This window comes from Meriones unguiculatus, chromosome 19 (genome assembly GCF_030254825.1).
Source record: "Meriones unguiculatus strain TT.TT164.6M chromosome 19, Bangor_MerUng_6.1, whole genome shotgun sequence".
NCBI classification, from domain to species: Eukaryota; Metazoa; Chordata; class Mammalia; order Rodentia; family Muridae; genus Meriones; species Meriones unguiculatus.
Genome location: NC_083366.1, coordinates 36,264,383 through 36,276,272, shown reverse-complemented (window position 1 = coordinate 36,276,272; position 11,890 = coordinate 36,264,383). Strand labels below are relative to the sequence as shown.

Genomic DNA, 11,890 nt, shown 5'->3' with positions numbered 1-11,890 from the left:
AGCAGTTTTATTATTTTGTTATATTTAAATCTTTAGAAAGTAAAAAACAACAGAAAGGACTGATTATCCTTTAGTACAATTATCCAACACAGTTTTTTCAAAATAGAAAATCATTCAGGAAAACAGGGTGATGTTCTTTACTGACAAAACAATCTTGTTGTGAAGATTTTAAGTTGTTTTTGAAAAAGGGAATGAGCCCATTTTATTATTTGTGTCTCAGCTCAGTTATTTAAAAGTGAAGCAAGCCTATTACCCTCTTTTCTGCACTTAGGGTTTATTGTACAAAAGTAATTTAGAATTAGTGTAATTTACCTTGGAAGTAAAATGTTCCTGCTCCAAACAGTGAAGAAGTGATAAAACTTACTCTGCAGAATCTTTACATTAAATTGGAACTGTTAAGAACAACACAATGTCGAAGCCCTGAGATACACCCCTGCCCATCCTCAGACACTGAACATAGCCCCAACTCTCCTCAGACAGTGAGCACACCTCTACCATCCTTAGACACTGAGCACACCCCCACCCTTCCTCAGACGGTGAGGACACCCCCAACCATCCTCAGACACTGAGCACATCTTTAGTCTGTTACTGCCATCTGAACGTCCCACTTAGCTCTGACAGGGTCACTGGCTTCCTCCCAACTTATCAACCACAGCTCCTCAGGTACTAAGGTGCCAAAACTCACCTCTATTCCTTCAAGGGTACTGGTCTGCTTGCAACACAATAAAAGTTTCACAATGAGAAAGACAGCATTTATTCATTCAACAAACACTGTGTGCCTGATGGGGTCAGATAACTCGACTAGCCAGAACGTAGGGCATGGAAGTAGCAAACAGAAAGCTGCAGGGCATCAGCTAATGCTGTTCCCATATGTCACTAAGTGAGTGACAGTTTTCAGTCAAAATTGCATATTAGGAAGCTAACCACAGCTGATGACATTAACAGTGAAACCAGGAATGCTGGAATTATTACCAGCAAAGCTTTTGGCTGACTGCAGCTGGCGATGTTCTCAGCACTGCACTTCATGCCTGGTGGTGTGATGAAGATCTAACAACGTCATCTGGAACTCTGAGCCTTGGGTTTTCATTTGCTAACTAAATGAGCCAAATAAACAAATCATGAAATATTGACTATGACTCCAAATGTTTCACGGCACTGGAACAGCCTTGATTTCTTCATCAGTGACAAGAAGCTTCCAGAGGGTGAGTCTAGAAAGACAACTGATGTGGAGCACAGGGTATCCCTGAAAACATTCCTGAATAGGCGGTGTCAACACAGCTGCTGTGGCCCAACAGCCCCTGGAGCAGAGCGGCAAAGGGCAGCTGGCGAGCAGGCAGGGCTACTTCTTCAAGTCCAGGATGGCACCTCCAGGTCCGCGGTTCTTAGCACTGCAGATGTTGCAGTACTGTGCAGGAGCGCTCTGCAGAGAAGTAGAAAGCACGGGTTAAAAAAGCTGTCTACTTCCACAGTCAGAAAGATGACTTAGCATCATTCAGGGGGTCAAGGGCTCTGAAGCGATGAAGCATTATTCCTTGCTCCATAGAAGGCTTTTTTTTAAGCTCAGACAGGATTCGTTCTTCTGTTACCCTGCAACTCAAAGGACGCCAGAGAGCGTGGGGAGATGGCTCAGTTGGGAAAGTACAAGCATTAGGACCCTAGTTCAAGGCTTAGAACCTTTGTTTGAAAAGCAAAGACAGATGTGGAGGCAAAGGCTTGTAATCTCAGTGCTGGCACGTGTAGACAAGTGGATCCTTGGGCTCTTGTCAGGCAGCCTGGACTACTCAGTGAGCCCTCAGTCCCAGTGAGAGGACCCTGTTACAAAGAGGACATGTCCTGAGTAGCAGCATCTGAGGTAGTCATCTGACCTATGTGTATGTACAAACACATGAATGTGTATACACCAATGCAGAAAGGGGCGGTCACCAGGGGAGAGCCAGCTTTGGGTAGCCTGGGGTAACAGCAGCATGCCACAAAAGGCAGGTGGAGAAAACTCCCCTAATTTCAAGTGTTTCCTACCACACAGCACACCCAGGAGCCATCAGCTCAAAAGCATGGGTTCCCTCAAGTGGATATGCTTTTATTTTATCTATAGTATACTGTAAACTTCACACTTGAAAAGTAAATAATACACCGATGAGATAAAAAAAAAAAAAAAAAAAAAGACAGTTGAGCCCAGAGGATTCCAGGACCCCCTTCAGATACCAGAATCCACAGATACTCAATTCCTTCTGTTCTGGTTAGCTTTTTTTTTTTAAAAATTTACCCTCAACTTGACATGAGTTCCAACCATCAAAAGGGAACCTCAGTTGGGGAACTGCCTCTATTACTTTGGCCTGTAGGCTAGTGTGTGAGGGCATTTCCTTAATTAGCAACTGATGTGGAAGGGTCAAGGCCTGCAGTTAGCACACCAGGCAGCAGGCGGCCCGAGGCTCTGTGAGAAAGCGGACTGGACAAGCAAGCTGCCATGTCCTTCCACAGTCTCGGCTTCAGTTCTTTTTGCTAGCTCCTGCCTTGACTTCCCTCCATGATGGACTGTAACTTGAAAGCCAATGAACTTTTTCCTGCCCAAGTTGGGTTTTGTTAGTGCTTTATGAAAGTAACAAAAAAGCAGGCTAGAACACCGTTACACACAAAGGCACAACCTATGCGTAATCCCCATATACTTAGAGCATCTCCGGTTGCTCACAATAAGGAATACAAGGTAATGCTGTATAGTGTGCAGTTTTGTTTACAGAATAAATGCAAAAAAGGAAAAGTGCTCACATTTAGCACAATGCAGGCTTTCTCCAGTATCGTGGATGAAAGGTTGACGCAACCCATGAATGTAGAACCCAGGGAATCAGCCAGACACACAGAACCAATTTGTCTATTAGAATTAAGGAAGCCAGAGCTATAGGATGGTCAGGTCCAGTCGTGGTTGCTCTATGTCTATTTCTTTTTGGCTGACAGGTGATGGTTGAGAACTTACCATGCTTGGCATGGGTAGGCACTCCTTGTGGAACATGTGCCGGCAATGGAAGACCACCACGCTGAAGGGCTTCGCAGCATCTGCAAGGGGTGGAGAAGGAACAGAACTCAGTGTAACAGGCTGACTGGAAAACGGTTGAGTAAATTTCCCAGCAGCAGGCTTCCTCTGAAGAGGTATCCGTATGGAAGCATCTGGAGGGGTGAAGGTCCAAGCACAGAGCCAGTATTAAAATCACCCTGCTATGAACTACAATTTATAATCTACTTTCTTGGCCTCAGCATGTTACCAAGATGACAAATGCAGGACAGTTTCATAGCAAACATGGTGATGTTTATTTGAAAAACTAGAATGTATGTGTCTCTATGTGTCCTGACCACAATTCCAACTGCCATGTACTGAAATAAGTATGTAGCTTGAACAAATGTTTTTCAGTTCACCTTATCTTTGCCAAGAGGACAGAGGCAGAGCTGGGTCAGGAACCCAGGCTTTCTGCGTTTCCTACACTTCTGTTTGGTCAGTCCTCTCATCTGCTTTTATGGTGTGGCCAGTTTAGTTCTGGTAGGACCTAGTGCCCGCCACAGGAGAAGCGGAAGATGGATCTTCACAGGGCATCCCTGGCCTCTTTCCACCGGAACACCACCTAAAGCTTGTGGTTTACAGAAGCACTGAAAGCGCAAACCTGCTCCCTTAGGAACAGAGCTTGTGGGCAATGACTTCCCATGCTCCTATGGTACGGAACTCACAGTTCTAACACCAGTTCCTAACAAGGTCTTAACACAGGTCCTAACACCGAGCATCTGTGAGCAGCCACACTTTTGTGCTTTTCCATGCTGAATTTGCATTTTACAGTACCCTGGTTTCTACTTTCAAACTATGAGTCTGCTTTTCTCATGTCTGAAGGATCTTTGGATATAGAACATTTTATTATTATGACCATCTACCAAGAAAGGACAGAAGCTTCTATCCTTTAGTGAGTCAGTCAAATTCGATGCTGAGTACTGTTTCCATTAAGATGGGAGATGGTCTGGGGAACCAGATCTACAGTGAAGATGAAGGGCACTCATTATCTGTCCCTGGATACCCATATGGGTCTTTTCGTTTAGAACAGAAATATGTGGATGGACGGTTAAGTTTTTGTCTGGCGTTGCTTTACTTTTGAAGATTCTCAAAGAACTGCCCCTAAATGGGCCCATTAGCATCACCTTGTTGAAGTACTGGCTCTCAGGCCACACTCCAGGACTCTTAATCCATGGCAGGGCTAGCACTGGGGTTTCTTTCAAAGCTCCCAGATGCTGATACTCCCTGCTTTCTCAGCAGCAGCAGCAGCAGCAGCAGCATTCACAGGAGCAAGGAAGGGCTGAAATCCTTAACTGTGAAGCCACATAATCTGCAGGCATTAATTGCTAACTTCAAAAATCTTAATTCCACTCACCATGAGCACGTGTTTTGGAAATGACTTCCCTTTTAAGCATCTTACCTGGTGGGAGGATGGGAGAAAGGCATGACTCACAGATATTCTCTTCTGTAAGAAAACACACACACTAAAAGTTAAGCACATTTCCATTTGCTTGGCCGCTCTGGAAAGCACAGAACATGGTTCTGAATGTTCTCTCAGCTTTACTCACCGTCAACCAGAACGCCTTTCATTTGGGTCCGGTGCATTTTTTTCAGTAATGATAACGAATCAGCTACGAGGATTTTCTTGCAGCCTTCCCGAAGTAGAATCTAATGTACATGTTTAAAAAGAAAGACCATTTAGTAACCCAAGTATTGGGAGTGTATAACTGAGGGATCAGAAAATGTCAGAGACATGGTTTGTCCGCCAAACCCTGTCAAGTAAGCCAGCATTTTTCTTGGCAATTTATTTGCTTTATGACCACACTGTGGCATTAGTAAAATCAAATACAAATTCCAAAGTCTTGCCCTGAACTAAAATTCTATTGTTATCTCACGGGCTTCTGTACTTTTCGTGTGGTTGCCATGGAGGATCATGGTTGCTGGCCGGCACTCTGGTTCTTAAATGACTCACAGACTCCAACCTTCAGATTTTTGCACAGAAGGAAGGCTTATCATTCCAAAGCTATCTTCTCATTTAGTAAATCCATCGACTCTGAGAAATGCACTGAGGCCAGCAAGAACAAGGCAGTAGTAGATGAGAAATGTGCCTGCCTGTGCTGTGGTTACTGGATGTGCTCCAGTGCGCCTTGGCTTTCTTCACAGTGATGTCACTTTCAGCTCTAAACCAAGATGTGCCATTTTCTTCCTCAAGTGTAAATTCACAACACTGGAAATGGGACGCAGGGAAAGCAACCAGGGCCCTCCATGGCAACCACACACAATGGTCCAAGGACAGAGCCCAAGGGCATCAGCTCTGGGTGACTCCAGCTAGCTACTGCCCCCAATCACATGACCGAGCACATTCAGGACCAGAACTGATGATTACAGTTCTGTCCCTGTCACTTCCAGTGTTCAGTTGTGACAAACAAGACTGCATGACTTTAATATTCTCACGTTTATTTTGATACTACTTATGGGGGGCCTCTCCTCCTTTTTTACCCTTTTTATAAAAATGTGTCTCACTAGACAGGGATCTTCCCGCCCCCAACCTCCCAAATGCTAGGTTTATAGGTGTGTTAACACATAGCTTAGATTTAACTTCCCTGTCAGATTCTACTAGAAATGTAACTTTTTTTTTTTGTTTTCTTTAAAAAAGACATTAAGGTTTTAACAGAAATCATTACAGCATACAGAAAGAAGAGGAAAAAACAATACACCAAGAAAGTTATCTACAAAATATTGATGCTGGCAAACTTTCAGAAAATTTCTCAGTGAGTATTCTGGCCTCCAACATCAAACCACTAAGCTCAGTTTCAGCCCCTCCAGACAAGGCTCAAGAAGCATGGGGACACTGTCAAGGGTATATTTCTTGGCAGGAATGGATGGAGGGCTCAGCCATGGAACAGACACAGGCCACAGTTGCAAAAAAAGCAGCAAAGCCCAATGACTATGCTCCCTGTTCACAGGAAGTACTTTCTGGGAACAATGTCAGAGTCAAGAACCCATGAGAAAGAAAACATTACAGTGATACTTTCTGCCTACTTTGATCAAAATCCAAGGCTCTGCACCAGAAGAAATGTGAAAAAATTCTAAGTGTCACTGACATGATCTGGGAAGGTAGTCACCAAAAACTGAGGGTCCCTGGGGGAAAAAATTAGTGTTTTTGGCTTAGTATGTACAACAGTTTCAGGCAACCAAGGGAGGCCAGCGAACGAAGATAAACAGCATACTGCTGTGCAGGCTTTCGCTTTTCTGTGCTGGCTTCCCTCTGAGGTCACTTTCAGAAATGAAAATCAGTTTGAACTGTTAAATAGAAGAAAGCAAAGAGGTGAGGTTGGTTCATGTATGGAGTGACAGAGAAATGGACTTCACTGAGGAAAAGGGCACTGTGACCACAGGAGCTGTGAGGGGAAAAGTCTCAGAAAGGGTCAGTTCACTACATGAATGAATGACAACAACATGAATGGAGTCTCAAGAGGAAGAGGGGCTTCCCTTCATGGGATGGGGCTGTGGTCAGAAAAGAATAATAAAAATCCCTAAACACAGGAAAGCATCTGACTCTTATTTCCTTTGGGGAGCTTGCGGAAGTTCACTGCATGATTCAGTTTGGACTGGGCCTCTGTGACAGAAACATGGAGCAGGCCGATACCAGGATAGGACATGTAAATTAGGAGCTGTAAAGTCACAGCACAGTATGCTTAACTGTCCCAGGGAGAGCATGCAGGCTGTGGGGGCTAGCCTCTCAGAGTGATGGGAGTCTTAAAGGGACAGGCCTATGGACTACCGGAAACAGCTTTGCATCTATGAACCTTCACCATCTGGTCAGTACGAGTCTCACTATTATCAACCTGGCTTAGTGATGCTCTGGATTAAGAGCTCCGCCCAAGAAAAAATACTGCCTTTCCTCAATTTCATAACACTGCTTCTTTCTCAGGAAACATCATTGACATTACTCAGAAGGAACAATATTATCTTTTTAGAAATCTCCCTTATAGAAGGTCCTTCTAATCTCCCCAGATTATCCACGTTTAAGGAACAGCTTCTTCCCACATCCTTTCAACTACCCTGTTCCTCTCCACTTCCCTTCATCATTTGTTTTAAAGATACAAGCTACACCTGTACAATCAATGGTCCATATTCAGTGGGAAAGTTAAATGAGAACATACTTATGGTGTTGACAACTGCCATGAGACCTCAGACTTGCTCCACATTTTCTTTTTGATTCCTTTACAGCACATAAACATGGATAATAATACCAAAGTAAAAGGAAAACTCCAGCTTCACAGATATTTCACAAAGCAATTAAGAATCACAAATCAGAGAAATCATTATGGCTCCTTAGAAACAGCTGTTGTGGGGAATGTGCTAGAAAAACTGCCAAGTTTCTGCAGTTTATATTTGAAAAGACTTTCAACACTGGGATTTTGCTGGCATTGCCTTATTCATTTTGCATGTATTTGTCCTTAGAATGCAAATGGCTGCAGGCTACCTGGCTTCCAAGCCCCATGGATTTTCTCACTTCCAGCCTGGCCATGGTTATTGGTGTTCTGGGATGTCAATTCTACTTGGAAAGCTTTGCTTTTGTTTGCTTATTACCAAACATTACAAAGTATAGAGAGAAACTGGGAAAGATAAACTCAAAGGTCTTTTCAGTTTTAAAAAACTTAAAATCATGACTGTATTTAACTCAATAAGCACAAAGTATATATGAACTAAAGGGATCAAGAAAGCAATGGATGGCTTGCATAGTCCACCTGTGTCACTTACATGTGGTGATAAGATCAAACTAGAATAACTTGTAAACAATAAAAAAATTTGTTTGGTCTTAAAAGCTTATTTTAGGGATTTGCAAGTTTAGAAACCATCTTAGAAAAAAACAGAGAGGTTAGATAATATGATTGAAAAAGAAATTTGTGCTCCCTCCCCCCCAAAAAAAAACAAGCAAGAAAGTTATTAATTTCTCTAAAGTGATTTGTGTCTTCTGTTTTAAGTACCAAGCCACAGGAGAACTGCAGCAAATGTTGGTGCAGTTCTGTGGCCCTGGAGATGACTGGAGGGCAGCAGGAGAAAGAGGCCTCACTGCACATCACTTGCTGACCTGCACAGGCTCAGGCTTCTACTCACGACAGGGACTTAGGGCTCAGCTCAGGGCTAGGGCCTCACACCTCCTGCCTCTTTAGGAATAAATAGGCTTGCTGCCCTTGAAATGTTCCTATACTGGAAGAGCCAGGAAGTGGTCAAACCTGGCAGATATTTTAGGGATTGTTAGAGCTAATGCAGTCCTGAATGAAAATGACATGGCATTCACTCTGAGGGCCTGAGTTTAAAACTAGTTCTGTATCTTCCCACAACAGCACATCATTAACCTTTTGGAGCGCCAGTCTTCTACTCTGAGCTGTGGAGCTGGTGCTAATTATAGGCACATTAGGCACTTAAAATGTCTGTTAAATAAGACTAGCAAAAACAGCATGGTGTGGTGGCACACCCCTTTAATCCCAGGGCTCAGGGAGGCAGAGACAGGCAGATCTCTGAGTTCCAGGCCAGCCTTGCCTACAAATTGAGTTCAGAATAGCCAAGGCTATACAGAGAGGGGAAAAAATAAGACCAGCAAAAACAAAGGGGTTACTGGCCAAAATGCTGATTTCTATTTCCCTAACTTCACCTGTACCTGAGGCAGTGAACATGCTCAATTCTGTTACCTTTCAGTTAAAGAGAGCTGTTATGTTAGAAAGTATGAAATGGTAACATCAGAAGCCTACATCATCCGGAGACAGGCCCCCTGCACACATGTAGCTGATGGGTAGCTTGGTCTTCATATGGGTTGCCTGGTTGAGTGGAGGGGGTGGGGTTGGTTTCTAACATGGACTCTATTGCCTGCTTTTGGATCACTTCCCCCTGGCAGCGCTGTCTTGCCTGGCCTTCAGGGATGAAGATACTCTTAGTCCTTATGAAAATTGATGTACTGAGGAAGGTTTATACAGGGGGAGGCAGCTCCTCTTTTCTGGGGAAAAAGGGAGAGGGGAAGGGGAAAATGCAAAAAGGGGGAGCTAGGGGGAGAGGAAGAAGGGGGCACCCTTGAGATGTAAAGTAAATAAAAAAAGGAAAAAAGGAAGTTGCTCAAGTTTCACCACTACTTCTTTCCTCTTTTTCAGTTATCAGGTGGCTGCCAAATTATTTCAAAACACTGCAGTATAGTCTCCCTTAAAGAACCCTGCGTCCTCCAGGCATAATCTATTCAAAAAGGTCACTGAGCAGGTGTACAGCAGCACACCTGTGATATAGGACCTTTATGTTGGAAGGCTTTTCTTCATGTCTGCACTTCACATTGCGCCCTACCTCACACACAGGATTCTTGGAAATTCATGAGTCTGTTAATACTTCCTTTAGATTTGGGGGATTTATGGGGTTGCATTATTATTATAAACAATACCATAAATTATAGTTTTATGAAACAAAAAAAAAATAAAGACAAATACAATGAAATCAAAGCAGGTTTCTGAGAAAGCTGGGAGTTGAAAAAGGGTCCACAGCCAAATATATCTGGGCACAGGGGTCTTTTCTGAGACTGACACTCCACCAAGGACCATGTATGGATATAATCTAGAACCTCTGTTCCGATGAAGCCTGGGTAGCTCAGTAATCAATTGGTTTCACATAGTAAGGGGAACAGGGACTATTTCTGACAGGAACTCAATGGCAGGCTCTTTGACCTCCTCACCCCCCAAGGGAGGAGCAGTCCTGCTAGGCCACAGAGGAGGACTTTGCAGCCAGTCCTGAAGATACCTGATAAAACAGGGTTAGATGAAAGGGGAGGAGGTCCTCCCCTATCAGTGGACTTGGAAAGGGGTAGGGAGGAAATGAGGGAGGGAGGGTTTGGGAGGGAATAAGGGAGCGGTTTACAGCTGGGATACAGAGTTAATAAAATGTAACTAATAATAATAAAAAAATAAATAATTATAAAAAGAAAAGAAAAGAAAAAGGGTCCACAGAGAACCAGGATATTTTTATGATGATCTCAATAGGTTGCTTAGACACAGTAGATAAACAAGTGGCCACTAATGAAAATTAGCAGACCCCCCCACATACATATGTATATATATATATATATATAGAGAGAGAGAGAGAGAGAGAGAGAGAGAGACAGACAGACAGACAGACAGACAGACCGTGTACGTTTTAAAGCCTTCTCTACCTATGAGAAGGAAGCTTCTTGGGAACTCCGCAAATTTTCTTGTCATCTTCTACCAAGGCCTCTGAGCTCCAGTGGGCAGTACTAGTGTGGTGGTTTTCCTGGTTCTGACCTTACCTTCTCCACTCCTACCTCTTCCTCTAAGTGGTAGTTCCTCTATCCAGAGACTGATGGGTAACTGGCTCTCTGGGCCCATTGGTCAAAAAAATCCTGGGTCTCCTTAAATCACTACCCATATTTACACAGAATAAGGAAACGCTCTCTATGCATTTATAATTACAAAGATGTTGACTTGCCAGCTGTTTTAGAGGATCATTTTAATGATAAACATTCACTTTATATCCAATACTTTGTATTTTCAGCTGTCTCAGAACTATGCAAATATGTTCAAAGAAAGTGACTGGACGGTGAAAGTGCAGCCATGTGTGTGGGCTTTAAGAAAAGTACACAGTGAGGGAAGTGCCAGGTGCTTCTGTTGTCGGGCACATTGTAGGGCGCTCATAACAGAAGCATGGTTTCACCCTGAAAGCCCAGCTCCGAGACCACTGTAGGAATCCCACCATACAGGTGTCACAGTGGCATAAGACACTCTGAAGCATAAGGCAGGGCCAAAGCACAAGGTACTACCGATCTTACTCACAGGGTTTACAAGGTTGGGGACTGGCACCACTTGCCCCTAAGCATACTTCCAAGCCTGAGGTAGCAGGTTCCATATCTGGATCACTGTTCTGCATACCTGGCGAACTCCCCAAAGTAGGCACTGCTCTGTTTCTTGCTCCTCCCCAATAGCCAGTTCTTAGATTCTTATTCTCTTTCCCTTTTCCTTTCTCTCTTGAATAATCTCTCTAGGGTTATCTGAAAACCTCCACGGTCACTGGGCATAACAACCAGCACAAGGCTATGCTCTGCAGAATATAGCCTCAGCTTCTTTGCCTCAGCATAATACATGCTTCTTAACTAACTCCAACTCCTACGCAGCACTCCCAAGTTAAGGCTCCGGACTGTCCACTCCAATCTACAGAAAAAACCTCCTTTCAAGCTGTGTCTTCCGTCATACCACAGTTCCCTGAGGACCATGAGGATGCTGGAACTTCCTTTGTAGTTCCCTTGTCTGCACCAGCCCTTTCTCAGAGTCCATTTGGTTAATTCCACAAGGCCCTGGCTTCTCAATTTCTCGCCTAATGCCACCCTGACCACCTTCGCCCCCGCCCACTTTTGAACACCTTCACCACAACTATGGGATGTTAACATAACAGTGTCACACTTCATGCAGCCACCGTGATCTCCCTGGTCTGCTCTCCTGTACACCTTCTCCCTGATTCTTGGTGCCATCACCCTGAGTTCAGCAGGTGGTCCTCTACTCTGCGTCCTTCACAGTGACCTGTCAAATTTGCATCATAATTTTTTATTTACAAGCTGAAAATGTACACTTTCCAGAAAAGCAAGTTTATCTATTATAACAACAACAACAAAACAACAAAAAATTTCAAGTGATTGCAGACAGGACAAGTCTGTGTTTTAAAAGTAAATGTATTTTCTTTCATGTACTGAGGAAGCTACCAGGATTCTGAAACATATTCACTGTTCAATTATTTTAAGGAAAAAAGATTAGGATGCTTAGTAACTAGCGTATTGATTATTTATATGAGGATAATGGGTTCTGATTTTCTTATCAC

The 11,890-nt window shown here is 43.6% G+C and overlaps 1 protein-coding gene across 1 annotated transcript in view; it reads right to left on the bottom strand.

The window, feature by feature from the left end:
* Positions 1-730: 730 nt before the first annotated feature.
* Vps41 (VPS41 subunit of HOPS complex) overlaps positions 731-11,890 on the bottom strand; it is a 156,607-nt gene continuing 145,447 nt past the window's right edge. The window contains exons 26-29 of the mRNA XM_060372802.1: positions 4,594-4,693; positions 4,446-4,490; positions 2,969-3,048; positions 731-1,420 (exon numbers count right to left, since the gene is read on the bottom strand). Coding sequence (XP_060228785.1) covers positions 1,340-1,420; positions 2,969-3,048; positions 4,446-4,490; positions 4,594-4,693 — 306 coding nt within the window. The 3' untranslated portion in view covers positions 731-1,339. The remainder of the gene's footprint in view (positions 1,421-2,968; positions 3,049-4,445; positions 4,491-4,593; positions 4,694-11,890) is intronic.